This window comes from Mobula hypostoma, chromosome 8 (assembly GCF_963921235.1).
Source record: "Mobula hypostoma chromosome 8, sMobHyp1.1, whole genome shotgun sequence".
Lineage (NCBI taxonomy): Eukaryota > Metazoa > Chordata > Chondrichthyes > Myliobatiformes > Myliobatidae > Mobula > Mobula hypostoma.
The window spans coordinates 121428314-121445633 of NC_086104.1; the positions used below are offsets into that span (position 1 = coordinate 121428314).

At 48.4% G+C, this 17320-nt stretch overlaps 2 protein-coding genes across 2 annotated transcripts in view; one reads left to right on the forward strand and one right to left on the reverse strand.

Moving 5' to 3' along the window:
* The window catches only part of LOC134350234 (uncharacterized), a 51042-nt gene extending 49266 nt beyond the window's left edge, over positions 1-1776 (reverse strand). The window contains exon 1 of the mRNA XM_063055244.1: positions 1671-1776. The gene's annotated coding sequence lies outside the window, so the exon portion shown is untranslated. The remainder of the gene's footprint in view (positions 1-1670) is intronic.
* Positions 1777-9026: 7250 nt separating this feature from the next.
* On the forward strand, positions 9027-16696 carry LOC134350235 (uncharacterized). Its single transcript, XM_063055245.1, has 5 exons — positions 9027-9190; positions 11792-11873; positions 12848-13207; positions 14389-14748; positions 15001-16696. The coding sequence occupies exons 2-5, from the start codon at positions 11825-11827 to the stop codon at positions 15153-15155; spliced, it is 924 nt and encodes a 307-aa protein (XP_062911315.1). The 5' UTR covers positions 9027-9190; positions 11792-11824; the 3' UTR covers positions 15156-16696.
* Positions 16697-17320: the final 624 nt, after the last annotated feature.

The following is a 17320-nucleotide window of genomic DNA, read 5'->3' on the forward strand; positions in this document are numbered from 1 at the left end:
CAAACAGCAGGGAGTCTGCAAAAGGACTTGGACAGATTGGGAGAATGGGCAAAGAAGTGACAGATGGAATTTAGTGCATGGAGATGCATTTCCATGGACTTTGGAAGAAGGATAAAGATGTAGACTATTTACTAAACAGGGAGAAAATTTAAAAATCAGGAACCAAGGGGCTTAGGAGATCATGCAGGATTCCCTGAAGATTGCTTCTGTGTGTTGGAAGGCAAATGCAATGTTAGCATTCATTTTTGGGAGGACTAGAATATAACAGCAAGGCTGTAATGCTGAGAATTTATAAGGCATTGGTCAGACTGGGGTATTGTGAGCAGTTTTGGGCCTCTTATCAAAGAAAAGATTAGCTGCCATTGAAAAGGTTCAGAAGAGGGTCACGATAATGAATTTGTGAACTAATGGGTTAAAGAATGAGGGGCATTGAATGGTTATGGTCCTGGACTTGCTGGAGTTTAGAGGAATGGAGGAGGGAGGGGAGGAATATTGAAAGGCCTACACAAGAGGGCACAGCCTCAGAAGAGAAGGGCATCCATTTGAAACAGAACTGAGAAGGGATTTCTTTAGCCAGAATCTGTGGAATTCACTGCCATGGGTGGCTGTGGATGCCAGGTCATTGCGTATGCCTAAAGCAGAGGTTGATGCCTTCTTGGTTCAGGCATCAAAGGTTACAAGAGAAGGTGGGAGAATGGGTTCAGAGGGATAACAAATCAGCCATGATGAAACAGTGGAGCAGACACGATGGGCCAAGAGGCCTAACACGCTCCTATGCCTTATGGGATCCAGGAGGAGACAGTGGGCTGGATTTAGAACGGCTCAGTGGTAGGAAGCAGTGTGTGATGGTCAAGGGTTGCTTGTCGAACTGGGGGCCTGTGTCCAGTGGAATTCCACGGGGTTAGTGCTGGGTCCTTTGCTGTCTCTAAGTCATATAAATGATTTGGATGTGAAATAGGACACAAGTGATAGGAACTTTGCAGACGACAGTGAAACAGGTACTGTTTTGGGAGATCAGACAAGGGTTGAACTTGTACAATGAATGGTAGGGTCCCTGGGGAGTGCAATGGAATAGAGGGACCTCCAAGTACGAGTAGAGTTCACTGAGAGCGGAGTCACACGTAGACAGGGTGGGAAGGAAGAGCTTGGCTCGCTGCTCTCCATTAGCCAGGGCGCTGAGTACAGGAGTTGGGGTTGTAATGCAGTTTACATATGACGTTGGTGAGGACTCGGTTACAGTCCTGTTTTGGTTTTGTTTTGCAGTTTTGGTTCCTCTTTTCGGACAAATGACTCTTCCCCAATGGAGGGGGTGAAGAAAACTCCCCATAGGGGCGGTGAGAAAGGAGACGCGCGAACTGTCAACAACGCCTTGTTCTGCATTATTATTTAGAGATCTTAAGCCTTTGCATTTCACCTTTATAAAGAAACCTGATTCTGATCCGCAGGCAACAGGCAAAACCCTGCGCCTCATACTGTCTCAGCTCCGGGGTAATTCACCCCTGGGTCCCGCCTTCCTGAGGGTGATTCTACCCCTGATTCTGTCCACTCGTAATGCCGGCCTGGCCTGACCCAAGCCCACCTCCCGCTGCTCGCCACTGATCGTACGGTTCCCGAGTTCCTCTGTCGGAATGTTTCCACAAACCCAACTCCTCCGATTCTGGGGCATGTACCTGTAGTGGGATGATACTGTGCACTCGTCCCGCTTGATCGCAGCTAATGTCCGGGGACGGGTTTGGATCCAGCCGCTTCTTCCCTCGGCCGGGAGACATTTTCCGCAGTTCCTGTTCCAACGCAGAGGGAGAGACCGCTGTAATTCCGAGATGGGACAGCGGGCGGAGCAAGATCAAAACCCCAGCTCCGCAGGCGGACGGGACTCGTCACAGGAGGACCCTCACTGGGGTCGAGTCCGTGTCGGTGTCTCTGTCTCCGTCTCCGTCTCCCATCTCCATACGTAACCCTAACTGGGGAACGAGTCTGTCTCTCACACAGAGCAATTGTCCCCCACCCACTCCTCCCGCTACCCTACATCTTGAATCACTGGAAGTGTCCGACCCAGAACGGGCATTCCATACAACCATAGAACATTACAGCACATAAACAGGCTTTTTGGTCCTTCTTGGCTACGCCGAACTATTTTTCTGCCTAGTCCCACTGACCTGCACCTGGACCATATCCCCCCATACACCTCTCGTCCATGTACCTGTCCAAGTTTTTCTGAAATGTTAAAAGTGATCCCGTATTTACCACTTCATCTGGCAGCTCATTCCATACTCCCACCACTCTCTGTGTGAAGAAGCCGCCCCCCCATGTTCCCTTTAAACTTTTCCCCCTTCACCCTTAACCGATTTCCTCTGTTTTTTCCTCCCCTAGCCTCAGTGGAAAAAGCCTGCTTGCATTCACTCTATCTATACTCATCATAATTTTATATACCTCTATCAAATTTCCCCTCAAGTTTCTCAAGTCCCGGCAACATCCTTGTAAACCTCCTCTGTACTCTTTCAACCTTATTAATATCCTTCCTGTAATTTGGTGACCAAAACTGAACACAATACTCGAGGTTTGGCCTTACCAATGCCTTATACAACCTTATCATAACGTAACATTCCAACTCTTATACTCAATACCTTGATTAATAAAGGCCAATGTACCAAAAGCTCTCTTTAGGACTCTGTATTCCCAGATCCCTCTGTTCTACTGCACTCCTCAGTGCCCTACCATTTACCTTGTATGTTCTACCTTGGTTTGTCCTTCCAAAGTGCAATACCTCACACTTTTCTGTATTAAACTCCATCTCCCATGTTTCAGTCCATTTTCCAGCTGGTCGAAATCCCTCTGCAAACTTTTAAAACCTTCCTCACTGTCCACTACACCACCAATCTTTCTATCATCAGCGAATATGCTGATCCAATTTACCAATCATCCACATCATTGAGATAGATGACAAATAACAATGGACCCAGCACTGATCCCTGTGGCACACCACGAGTTACAGGCCTCCACTCAGAGAAACAATCCTCCACTACCACTCTCTGTCTTAATCCATTGAGCCAATGTCTAATCCAATTTACTACCTCTCCATGTATACCCAGTGACTGAATCTTCCTAACTAACATCCCATGCGGGACCTTGTCAAAGGCCTTACTGAAGTCCATATAGACAACATCCACTGCCTTCCCTTCATCCACTTTCCTAGTAACCTCCTTGAAAAACTCCAATAGATTGGTTAAACATGGCCTACCATGCACAAAGCCATGTTGACTCTCCCTAATAAGTCCCTGTCTATCCAACTACTTGTAGATCTTATCTCTTAGTACTCCTTCCAATAATTTACCTACTACCGACGTCAAACTTACTGATGTATAATTTCCCAGATTACTTTTAGAGCCTTTTCTAAATAACGGAAGAACATGAGCTATCCTCCAATCCTTCGGCACCTCACCCGTAGATACCGATATTTTAAATATATCTGCCAGGGCTCCTGCAATTTCAACACTAGTCTCCTTCAAGGTCCGAAGGAATACCCTGTCAAGTCCTGGGGATTTATTTACTCTGATTTGCCACAAGATAGCAAGCACTTCCTCCTCCTCAATCTGTATTGGTTCCATGACCTCACTACCTGTTTGCCCTATTTCCATTGACTCCATGCCAGTTTCCTTAGTAAATGCAGACACAAAAAACCCATTTAAGATCTCCCCCATTTCTTTTGGTTCCATAGATAGCCGACCACTCTGATCATCAAGAGGACAAACTTTATCCCTTACTATCCTTTTGCTCTTAATATACCTGTAGAAGCTCTTTGGATTATTCTTCACCTTGACTGCCAAAGCAACCTTATGTCTTCTTTTAGCCCTCCTGATTTCTTTCTTAAGTTTTTTATTGCACTTTTTATACTCCTCAAGCACCTTATTTACTCCCTGTTTTCTATACATGCCATACATCGTTCTCTTCTTCTTTATCAGAGCTCCAATATCACTTGAGAACCAAGGTTCCTTATTCTTATTCACTTTGCCTTTAATCCTGACAGGAACATACAAACTCTGCACTCTCAAAATTTCTCCTTTGAAGGCCTCCCACTTACCAATCACATCCTTGGCAGAGAACAACCTGTCCCAATCCACGCTTTTTAGATCCTTTCTCATTTCTTCAAACTTGGCCCTTTTCCAGTTTAGAACCTCAACCCGAGGCCCAGATCTACCTTTATCCATGATCAAGTTGAAACTAATGGTGAAACTAATTGATCATTGGAACCAAAGTGTTCCCCTACACACACTTCTGTCACCTGTCCTAAATCATTTCCAAATAGGAGATCTAATATTGTATCCTCTCTAGCTGGTACCTTTACATATTGATTTAGAAAACTTTCCTGAACAGATTTTACAAACTCTAACCCATCTAGACCTTTAACAGTATGGGAATCCCAATCAATATGTGGAAAATTAAAATCCCCTACTATCACAACTTTATGTTTCCTGCAGTTGTCTGCTATCTCTCTGCAGATTTGCTCCTCCAATTCTCGTTGACTATTGGGTGGTCTATAATACAACCCCATTAATGTGGTCATACCTTTCCTGTTTCTCAACTCCACCCATATGGCCTCGGTAGACAAGCTCTCTAATCTGTTCTGCCTGAGCACTGCTGTAACATTTTCCCTGACTAGCAATGCCACCCCCCACCCCTCATTCCTCTGCCTCTCTCACGTCTGAAACTTCGGAATTCTGGAACATTAAGCTGCCAGTCCTGCCCCTCCTGAAGCCAAGTTTCACTAATGGCTATAATGTCGTAATTCCATGTGTCAATCCATGCCCTCAGCTCATCAGCCTTCCCCACCATACTCCTTGCATTGAAATAGACACTCCTCAGAAGATTATTACCACCAGACACAACCCTTCTCTTTGTGACTTTGCATGAATTTTTAACGTCATTTATATTCACCCCCACTCCATTATTTGCTCTGGCACTCTGGTTCCCATTCCCCTGCAAATCTAGTTTAAACCTACCCCAAAAGCAGTAACAAACCTCCCTGCAAGGATATTGGTCCCCTTGTAGTTCAGGTGTAACCCGTCTCTCTTGTACAGGTCCCACCTGCCCCAGAAGAGGTCCCAATGATCCTGAAATCTGAAACCCTGCCACCTACACCAGTTCCTCAGCCACGTGTTCATCTGCCAGAGCATCCTATTCTTACCCTCACTGGCAGGTGGCACAGGTAGCAATCCTGAGATTACCACCCTCGAGGTCCTGCTTTTCAACTTCCTACCAAGCTCTCTATACTCACTCTTCAGGACCTCCTCACTCTTTCTTCTTATGTCATTGGTACCGATGTGTACCATGACATCTGGCTGATCACCCTCCCACTTCAAAATGCTGTGCACATGATCAGAGACATCCGATCTGCCTCCACACCCACTGCCGTTCCCACTCACATTCTTTAAGAATGCGTTTTGCACATTCTCTAAGAATTGAGTTTGCTGCAGTCAGGTCAACTCCAGTTTCAGCTTTACTGGTTGAAATGGGACAATTACCCTTGCAGTTGTGGAGGATGAAGTTGTTGTTGACATACTGGGCTAACTTGAGGGGGCAGAGGAATGATCACCCCGTTAAAAGTTTGCTGGAAGGCTGTTGGGAACATCACAAGAAGAGAGTTTGCAGTTTCCGTTGGCTGCGTTCTCATCAGGCTAGGAATATGGGTTTGTTGGATTATGTAATTTGTCCCACTGTATGTTTTTCGGTAACCCCATCATGGTTTTTCCCCAATGGCTTTAGTTAATTATAGGTTGAATATTTTAATGAAATCCAAGGTTCCTGAAATGCCCGAGAGTCTGTGCGTTCATCAGTGTGTTAGAGAGAATTATTGTGATCTGTTAACCATTTTTACTGATGGATCGAAAGATAATATAACGGGAAATAACCGTGTGCTGTGTTTGTGCCTGAATTACAGGTAACAATGAAGAAATGCCTTACTAACTATATATCAGTGTATACTGCAGAACTGGTTGCCATCGTTCTAGGCTTACAGTAAGTGGAGGAAATTGTCCTTACAAAGTTATAATTTTTTAAGATTCTTTTTCTGTTTAGGGTAGTTTTAAAGCAGTTTATTTTAGCAGTAGGTCAGATTTACTGCTGGAATCTCTTCAAACTTTATTTCACCTTTGAAGTATTGGTCTACATATCTCTTCTTATGGGTTCCTGCACATAGAGGTGTTGAGGGGGATGAGCGAGTTGATTGTTTGACCAAAAGAGCTGTTAAAAGTTCATCTGTGGATATAGTCCGTCCATGAAGCAAATCAGAAGCTAAGGGGTTGGTGGGGATAAGATTAGGGGATGATGGCAGGATTTGTGGGATAATGGGAATAAGGAGAGAGACCTTTATAGAATACATGAAACTGTTGGATTGACGGGAGAAGGAGGTAAGACAAGAAGTGAAGGAATTATATTGACTCGACTTAGAATTGGGCATAAGTCAGGTGCGGGTATCTAATGTATGGGAAAGTAGGGTAAGGGATTTTCGAGGCGATATAAAAGGTGTAATTAGAGAGAGAAGGAGAAAGAAAAAAGTTTGTTGTCATTCTGTGGATCAGCTCATACAGTGGATGAAAAGTATTTCAGTAATGCTTCATTACATGCTTTATAGAACTAACAAATTGTTCTTCCTTTTTGCGTCGGACGGTATTCATTGCTGTTTCCTCAGCGATTGCCTTTTTTACGAGGTCGAGTTAATAACTCGGAGCTCAACACAGCACGGATAGAAAGGCTGGAAAGAGCCGGCCGATTTCGAACCAGATACCTTTTGGGGTTGAAGTCCGGTGCTGATGCCACTAAACCACCGGCCGGTGTTATACGTGTACAATGTCTCATTTGTTTACTAATGTCATTTGCTACATCAGAAAAGAACATAAGAGAGAAGGGGTGGTCAGGGAGGGTCAGAGAGAGGGGAGGAGCGGGGGCATTACGAAGCATGGCAACGAATGCGTAGGCAGAGACGGGGGAAAGGATATGATGGAGAGTCTGAAAAGGGTAGGAGGGTGAAGGGAGAGGGGAAAGGAGCAAGAGGATAGAGGGCGCGGGGAAAGGGGGCAGGAGCACAGCGAGGGTGAAAAGGGTAGGAGGGCGAAGGGAAAGGGGGAAAGGGGCATTAGGACAGAGGGCCAGGTAATGTGAGAGGGGTCAGAGAGGAGTTCGGGGAAAGAGTGGCAGAGCTGGGAAGGTAGAAGGGGAAATTTTTGTTTTTATTTTTTATTTATTTCGAGATACGACACAGAAGCTGTCCAAGGAGTCGCTCCGCTCTGTAATCCACCTATTTAACCATCGCCGAATGACAGGACAATTTATAATGACCTATTAACCTATATCTTTGGACTGAGGGAGGAACCATGAGTGCCTGGGGAAACCCACACTCTCATGGGAAGGATGTACAAACGTCTCACAGACAACGTTGGAATTGAACTCTGAATTCCGACGCCTAGAGCTAGTAGCTGCGCTATGGCAATGTTTCGTCTTGTGAGGAGAACAGATGTCGGCATCCTTCTTGGCCACAGGGTGTATGTGTTTCGACCAGGACAATTGGTGATGCTGACTTATGGGAACCTGAAGCTCTCAACTATCTCCACTTCAGCAGGGACAGGGACGTGTACTATGCCTGCTTCCTAGAGTCAATGCCCAGCTGTTCCCCAGCTGTATCGGTGACTGGCCAGGGAGAAAAGATGTTTACTGATGCATCACAGTAGTCATTTAGTAAGCTTGAGAGACCAGGCACAATAAAGGTCCTGGAGCTTTACGGAGCAGAGAACAGGCCCTTCGGCGCAAATTATCATGTCGACTGAGTTGTGTTCCTGGATTCGTCCCGTTTCACTGCCTTCGGCCCACGTCCCTCTAAACCTTTCCTCATTATGTTCAAAACAACGATGAGGTACACCCCCCCACCCCCCGCCAGCCCTCTTCGCTCCAAAGAAAACACACCCGTTCTGCCATACATAACTCAAAACCTCCAGTCCTGGTAACATCCTCATAAATCTTTCCTGCATCATCTCCGGATTAATTACATCCTTCCTATTGCTGGGTCAGCAGAACTCACACAATTCTCCCAGTACGGTCTCAGCAATGTCTTGTACAACTGTAACATGACGTCTCACCTCCTGTACTCAGTTCCCCGACGCATGACGACTGGTGTGCCAAACACCTTCACCGCCCAGTTTATCAGTGAATTACAATCTTATACCACTAGTCTCTGTCTGCAACGCTTAACAGTTCACACTTTAAGACTTGGCCTTGTTTAAAACTTCAATTATCCAGCGGACTGTGGAACGATTTTAATTTCAAAAATAAACCTTATTCATAATAGAATACTGTACATATTATGCAAATTTCGTGTCATTCGGTTGATCCAGTAGTTTGAACCATGGCACCGTTACCACTTACGCTCAGCGGACGCCTCATCAGGAACCCCTGTACCTAATAAAGTGGCCACTGACCGTGTGCTCGTGACCTGCGTCATCCACTTCAAGGTTCGATGTGTTGGGCATTCAGGGGGGCTTTTGCACACACTGTTGTATCGCGTGATTGTTTGAGTTACTGTCCCCAACCCGTCAGCTTGAACCAGTCTGACCTCTCATTAACAAGGCGGGTTCACCAATAGAACTGCCATTTACTGGATGTGTTGTGTTTCTCGCACCATTGTCTGTGTGGGGGGCAGAATGGGGAGGGTAGGGCTTCGGGTGGAGGGAATCGGGAGGGGTGAAGGAAGGCTTTGTAGCGATGAGGAATAGGGGAAGAGGGTAAATGAAAGGGATGCAGTGGCCGTTGTGTTCCGTCCCTTTCTCACTCCTCGCCGCTTATTCCGTGACGTTCCCTCTTCAAGTCTTCTCCCTCGGTCCGCCTCAGGGCGGCTATTCCACCCGCCCCCCACTTCCGATGGAACTGTGTTGTGAGTTTCCGGACGGTCAGGTACAGTCCGGCCCCCGGACAGGACGTCAGACAGTGAAAGGGGACCTGACTTTCGCTGCCGCACCTTCCTGTCCCGGCTGAGCGGCAGCTGCTCCTCTCGTGTCGGGTGTCCGGAGCGCCAGCGCTCGACCCCGAGAGGAAAGCAGTTCCAGTGGGATCGGCTGGTCCCAACCGAAGAGGAGAGCTCGCCTGGCTGGGAAGGGAGCGACAGATCGGAGGCGCTGACTGAACTCAATGGACAGCCTATGAGCAGGTGGAGTGTGAGGAGGTGATGGCGGCCCAGAGCTCTATGAGTATCTGCCTGTCTGTCCGTCTCCATTAACCCTAACCACTTCTTTCTGTCTCCCCACATCTCCATGACCCCATCTCCTTCCCTCTTTCTCTTCATCGCTCTCGCCCTTGCTCTTTTCCTCTCTCTGTGTCTTGTCTCCCTGATTTGAATCACAAAGATGGCGATTCTCGGTGCAGATCAGTTTGAACTCCTCGGCTGAGGAACCACAGCGGGAGGGGCGGTGAGGAGATAGGGCAAGTGAGGAATCGCACGACCAGTGAGGTAACTCAGGAGAAAGAGGTTCCCGTTCCCATTTGTATAACTGGCGGGCCATCTTCCGGTGCCCGGGATCATGTAGTGCCGCTGAGACCCGGTAGCGCTGAAGCAAATCGGGTGAGAGTGTTGTCACAGAGTCCGCACCACACACAGTTACTGTACTGCGGACGGAACTGGCCTGCCAGTGTGCGGTCAGTGAATTAGTCACAGCGAAACACAGCAGAGGGGGAGACGTGGTGAACAGGATGTGGTGTAGATGACACCAGGCGGAGGTGGGGGATGTGAGTGGGGGTGCAGGGAGAGCGAGGGAGCAGAGAGAGAGCAGCAGTGTGAGGAGGAGAAAAGTGAAGAGGAGGAGGATGGGGTGAAGAAGAGAGAGGGAAATATATAAGGAGGGAGTGTGGGCTGGAAAAATATCTTGGGGTAGTAGGGGAACGAGAGCCCGAGATTGGAAACGAGAGAGAAAAACAAAAGGGCAGAAAAATGAGAGAAAGAGAGAGAAAGAGAGAAACGTAGATTGGAAAGGGACGGGTTGAGGAAGGTCTACGGCGGATGCGATCTGAAAGACTCTTCACACGGCCTTGGATTACGTGGACAATACAAATACCTGACAGGATGCTGGTCTCTGTTGGAAGAACGGCCGATCTGCTGCCTGTCGTATTGGGGCTAGCCCATTGGGCGCAGAGGGAGAGAGGGAGGGAGTTGAGAGGACTGTGTGGTAAATGGAGCCGGCGTGTATATGGGAGATAGTAATGTCATGGCTACGGATAGAAGGTTTGGGTAGGGGATCACGGGGAGAGTTGGGGACGGTTATTGTCCAGAGGTTGCCAGTCTTTGGACCCCGTCACCCTCCGCACCTTCCCCTCCATCCCGGTGTTTCAGATGCTCCCTCACTACCCTCTCCCTCACCACAAGCTCGTTAGGGACTCCGAGTAGCTCCTACGTGAGAGTCCACAGCGATGTTCGGGGAATGATGGACCTACGGGCTTTGATCTACTCCTAATCGTTTAGTTTATCCGTGAGAGATCCCGACTGGGTGCAGCCTTCACTGAAACTGAGATTGGCTCCGGGACTCCCTCCACTTCGCCTTCTCCCACCGAGCCACTCTAACACCGACCACTGACTGGCGTCCCGAATGGCAGCCGCTGCTCCGAGGTTTCAGCAGAATTCCGGTAATCCACAACCAGTTGTTCAGGGCCCTGATGCTTCAAGATACCCGTTTCTCGCTCCGTTTGAACCCAGCGAGGTCCATTTCCCGCTCCTTTTTCAACCCACCACGACCCCGTTTTCCGCTCCCTTTAACCCCACAGGGATCAGTTTCTCCCTGTCGTTAAACCGACCGGGACCCGCTTCCCGCTCCATTAACGCACAGTTTGTTCCTCTCTTCAAATACACCGAAACCATTTCCTGCTCTCTTTAACCCACAGGGACCATTTGCTCGCTCCCTTTAAACCCACTGGACCCGTTTGCCGCTCCCTTTAAAACCACAGGGACACAATTTGTTGCTCCCTTTAAACTGAACTAATTCAATATATAAATAATATTCTCTGCGTGAAAGATCATTTCAATGTGCTGTGCCAGGCAGCCCACTGGGCAGTTTCGCCACTTAGGATGCCCACAATTTACTAAGATTGCTTTCAAGACCAGAGTTATTTGTCATATGGACGTGGAAATAGACAGTGAAATGGGTTGGTTGCATCGATGACCAACACATTGCCAGGATTGTACTGGGCCCACAAATGTCTCCATGCCTCCCGTGCCAACATAGCCTGTGCAAAACTGACTAATCTGTACCCGTACGCCTTTGGAATTTGGGAGGAAACCGGAGCACCCAGAAACCCAAATGTTTGGGTAGCGACGGGAATCGAACCCGGATTATTCTCGAAATGACGTCTTCCTGCAGAGTTAAGGTTGTTTATCAAACAATTTTGGTGTAGTATGATCAAATTCGTAGAGAGATTGTAGATGACAGGTTTGCAAAGGGGGGTTTTCAGTTCTGTGCCAAATTTCAGCAACGTTGGACAGAGGAAACAAGCAGTGTGTGTGTGTGGGGGTGGGGGGCGTGGGGGGAGGGGGTTGCACATCAGTCCTTGGAGACCTGATGTACAGATTCGAGCAGGTCCACAGCTCCCTGAATGAGACAACGTGTGCATGGGGTGGTGAAAATATGGAACTGGTAAGTTGGTTTATCATTGTCACAGTGAAAAACTTTGTTCTGCACGTCAGTCCAGATCATTTCACTACAGCAAGGTATTTCGTCCCTTCGTCCGCCGACACTTGCTAAGGTGTTTCTTTATGCGTCCTCAGAGCTGTGTTAATTGAAAATAGTTTGACTGTGCGATGATGAGGGCGCAGCTCCGAAAACTGATCTTGCTCCTTCTTCTTCTGGGTAAGAGAACCTCTCTTTCTGCTCGGGACACGTGTGTATGTGTGTGCGTGTGTGTGTGTGTGTGTGTGTGTGTGTGTGTGTGTGTGTGTCTGTGTGTGAGAGAGAGAGAGAGAGAGAGAGAGAGAGATTGAAAAATGACAGAAAGAGTCTGTGTCTGTGGGGTCCGTTCCCCATAGAATGACAGTATGCATGAAGGGGCGGAGTGTTGGGAAGAATTTCCGTCGTTTGGGGGTGAAAGAGTTAGGCTGTCAATGTAGAGAAGAAGAAGTGATATGTGTTGTTGACAGGGGAATGTCATGGATTCGGGAAAGGTCATTGGTTACGGGGAGAGGTGCTGGTTGATATTGGGCAGAGGCTGCCTGACTTTGAGCTGTTTTGGACGCCGCATCCGGGTCACTCTCTGACCCGCTCCGCTCCCTCCCGGTGATACAGACGCTCCCTCATCACACTTGTCTCTATCTTCCCCAACTCTTACCATTATCACTGGTCGTAACGTGGTCTGACGGAAAATTCTCCCCACTTGCACAAAGATTTACCCGTATTTACACCCTTCAATATCCCTTTAAAACTCTAACATAAGTCATACCCCAGAACTCTCCCTGATGGGTCACTGTTAGGTATCTGGACAATGGCCTCGCCTTCCCCACACAAACTTGTATTAATCACGATCTACTCTCCAGGCTGGAGACTAGTACTCATTCAACTTCCTCAAATCGGTTCCACTCCGGGTTAACCGTTGTCTGTTGTCTGGCAGACTTCCTTTTTATTTAGCACATACCAAGGACGAATCATGTTTAACTCTATCCTTACAATTTGAGATCGCTCCACGTTTACTCTCTGCCCCTCCCAACCTCTACCCTCGCTACTCTCTCCCTGTCTCCTTGTGTTACAGACGCGCCCTCTCCACTCTCTCTCTGTACCACTCTCCATGTGTTACGGACGCTCCCTCACTATTCTCTCTCACTGTGTTACAGACAACTCCCTCGCCACCCTCCACGTGTCCCAGTGGCCTCGGAGGTTGGAGGTCCCGAGTGGCTCCAACGTGACGCTGCACTGCGAAGTTCTGGGGCTGACGGAGCCCCGGGTGATCATCTACCCTTATTGGGTGATCGGCGGGACGGAGGAGCGAGAAGAGGAACGTGTCATCTACCCGCCCCCACAGGAAACCCGGCCGGAAGACGCCCTACCTGAGAGTGAGATCGGCACGGGACTCTCCCTCCAACTCCGGCACCTCCGCCCGAGCCACTCCAACACCTACCGCTGCCTGGCGTCCGTTCATCTTCCCGACCGGCGGCTGCTGCTCCGAGGGAACGGGACCGTGCTCCTGGTACGAGGTGAGTCGCCGGTCCCACTACCCTCGTTCCCCACTAGCTGCCCCCAGTTTCCCGCTTCCCTCCTGGGATCCGATCCCATATCATGTTCAGTTTTAATATATATAATTTTCCTGACTTGCTGGGTTAGATCCTAGTCTCTAACCGGGTCACGGGTAGTGTATCTGTGTATCTTTGGATAAATTGTGGAAATCTGAGGGAATGAGGGAGCTGGAGAATTGTTGTAGGAGAGAAGGAGGAGGGGACGCCTGAGGAGGAGAGGGAAATGTCACGGATACGGATGGAATGGGAGGAGGGATATGGGGAGAAGTGGGAGGGTTAAGCAGACTTTGCTCGATTTGGGGCTGTGTTTGCCGAACGATAATTGTTTAAAATGTCGTTCTGTGGTCTTTCCTGATGCAGCAATAAGCATTCCGGTCTATATTTGCAAACAAAGGGGACAACTGTACACATGTTAAACGACAATAAATTGTTTTACTAGGGTTATATAAACATGCAATGCAAAAAGGAAAACGAAGGGTTTATGATGTCGCCAAAAACAAACACTTCTCGTCCACTGAACGAACTGATCTGCAGATGCCGGAAGGAATCACAGATACCACAAACTTTCAGTTCTTTCCCTCTCTCTCTCTCTCTCTCACTGGACGTAATTGTCTCTATCTTCGCTAACTCTTACCATTATCACTGGTCGTAACGTGGTCTGATGGAAAATTCTCCCCACTTGCACAAAGATTACCCGTATCTGCACCCTTCAATATCCCTTTAAAACTCTAACAGAACTCATACCCCAGAGCTCTCCCTGATGGGTCACTGTTTGGTACCTGAACAAAGGCCTCGCCTTCCCCACACAAACTTGTATTAATCCATGATCTACTCTCCAGGCTGGTGACTTGTACTCATTCAACTTCCTCAAATCAGTTCCACTCCGGGTTAACACCATGTTCTCTGGCGGACTTCCTTTTTATTTTGGCACATACCAAGGACGAATCATGTTTAACTCTTTCCTTACAGTTTGAGATCACTCCACGTTTAATCTCTGCCCCTCCCATCCTCTTTCTCTGTACAGACGCTCCTTTACTACTCCCCCCTCCCTGTGTTGCAGACGCTCCCTCACTACTCTCTCCACTTCTCTCCATGTGTTACAGACGCTCCCTCACCATTCTCCCTCTCTCACTGTGTTACAGACATCTCGCTCGCCACCCTCTCCGTGTCCCAGTGGCCTCGGAGGTTGGAGGTCCCGAGTGGCTCCAACGTGACGCTGCACTGCGAAGTTCTGGGGCTGCCGGAGCCCCAGGTGATAATCTACCCCTATTGGGTGGTCGGCGGGACAGAGGACGAGGGAGAGGAACGTGTCGTCTATCCGACTCCCGAGGGATCCCGGCAGCAAGATGCTCTCCCTGAGTGTGAGATCGGCACGGGACTCTCCCTCCAACTCCGGCACCTCCGACCGAGCCACTCCAACACCTACCGCTGCCTGGCGTCCGTTCATCTTCCCGACCGGCAGCTGCTGCTCCGAGGGAACGGGACCGTGGTCCTGGTACGAGGTGAGTCGCCGATATCTCTCCCCTCGTTCACTTTTCACCGCCGCCTACATGATTCCTCCTGGGACTGGATCGCAGGTCCATTTCTGTTATTTCATATATAACCCCTCCCCCAGAACGCTTGGATTGGATCCCAGCCTGTAACCCACTCCCAGCAATGTTATTCTCTATATAAACCCCTGAACCCTCAGAATACAACCCATCCCTAGCTCGCCTCGGTAAACCGTCTCACTCTGAACTCCGATTTACTCTCAGGTTCTCCTCGGGAGCCACTGCCTTTTTACATCCTGCTCGTCCTGAAGACGCTCGCACTCCTAGTCCTGACCACCGTGTACCGGCTCCCAAAGAGCAACAGCGAACCCGCGCACCGAGCGCCCCCTGGCGGTCGTTCCGTAAAGTGCGGACTCTGAGGCGACAGGGACAGCGGAGAAAAAGCCCCATCACTGCTGGCGGACCCAGGACACTTCCTGAAGTACCTCCTCTTGCAGCCTGGACTGTGCCAGCAACCAGCTTTCTCCCACCGACACCTCACTGTCAGGAGAGACCAACAAATTTCCGACAGACCAAAGGACGTCCTTCATCGACCCGATGATCTTCTAGTAGAACTTGATGCCCGTCTGTGTGTGACCTGGGAAATAGTCTGTTTCTCAGAGAATCCTTCGTTTCACAGCTGATGGGGATTAACCCGATCACAGCCGTCCCGAAGGTAACGTGTTGTGGTAATGATAGAGGAAGGTTCCTACCGGGAGGAACATTTTCAGCTCAGCCTAGCGATGTCTTTGTGCTTGTTACTGCGATCAGGCGATGCGGCGTTCTGCCGTTTGCTCAGCGATTCACCCCACGGCCTCTCGTTCTTAAATTCATAGTGAATGCTTTCATTAGTGTTCGATTACACTCCTTAATACCAATAGGATCGTTGTCACTCATGTTCACTACTACAGTAATTAAGGAGCTTCCTCACCCAACCCGGCCCCTCCCTCTCCAGTAGTGAAGGCCCTTCCTCATCCTGCCCTGCGGTGCCTGAACCCGGCTTCAGCGCCTCCATTAGCACGGTGTCTTGTCGCCATTCGGCAGCTCCCATCCACGGACATCTCGATGATCAATGAGGTCGGGCGGATCAAAGGCGCCTTTCACCGAGTTGATGATCTGCCGGCTGCGCTTGATGTCCGTTTCTTTGTCTGTCCCTGCGAACAGCCCGGAGATGAGAGAGTCCTCTGTCACGCAACTGCTCGGGATGAACAATGAAACACGACTTCTCACCTTTCTCACCTCTCCACATCATTCACTGCAGACCCTGCCGCCGCAAACACCTCCCGTCAATCAATGCATTCCGGGTTCTTTCCTGCAGCGTCGTCTGATCCATCCATCTGATTGGCTATACATCTGTGACTGACAGCGGCTGGTTCGTTCCCGGAGAAACACTCGCAACGCGCTGGAGGAACTCATCAAGTCGGGCAGCATCCGTGGAAAGGATCAGTCAATGTTCCGGCCCGAAACGTTGACTGATGCTTTCCACGAATGCTGCCCGACCTGCTGAGTTCCTCCAACGTGTCGTGCGTGTTGTAATAACATTTCAGTATTGATTAAAGAAGGTAATACGATTGTTACTGAAACAGAGAAGGTTGAGTTACTGACTTGGTCATTTGCTGCAATTCATAATCAAGATTATTTAGGTGAAGAGGCTAAACAATGTAGAGATAAGATTCTAAGTGAATACCCTGATATGTTAAAAGTTAGCTACAGCAATGATAGTATTAGAGATGTAGAGTTTTCTTTGTGTGAATTTATGAAAGCTATTAATAGTACAGGTCAGACGGCTCCAGGAACGGATGATGGAAAACATCACTCTGGGGTGTGCAGGCGTTTTCATTATTACGAAACAGTTGAACACATTCTTCTGCAATGTGAAGCATACAAGGTGAAAGAAAGCAATGCAGGCTGCACTACTAGCTTTGGGGGTTGACAGTTTTCATTAAAATACTTTTCTAAGTTATGGAAGTGACTTTAATTTAATTCACAATATTGTCTTCCATGATTTGAAATCTATAGGTCTTCTCGGGTAATTTAGTTTTCAGTTGATAAAGAGCTAGGAGGGATGTTATTTCCCAACACTCTACACCACACTGCAGTCCCGTTGGTGGCAGTCAAGCACATTTAAGTTGAACTGCCAACTGCCATAAAAAGGAAGAAGGAGGAGGATAATAATAATAATAGAACCATAGAACACCACAACACAGAAACCAGGCCCTTCTGCCCTTCTAGTCTGTGCCAAAAATTTATTCCGCTAGTCCCAATAACCTGCACCCAGTCCATAATCCTCCAGACCTCTCCCATCCATGTATCTATCCAATTTATTCTTAAAGCTTTAGAGTGAATCCGCATTTACCACGTCAGATGGCAGCTCGTTCCACACTCCCACCACTCTCTGAGTGAAGAAGTTCCCCCTAATGTTCCCCCTAAACCTTTCCCCTTTCACCTTAAAGCCATGTCCTCTCGTATTTATCTCTCCTAATCTAAGTGGAAATAGCCTACTCGCATAACAATATTAATAGACCGCCATGGCGGAGCTCAGTCT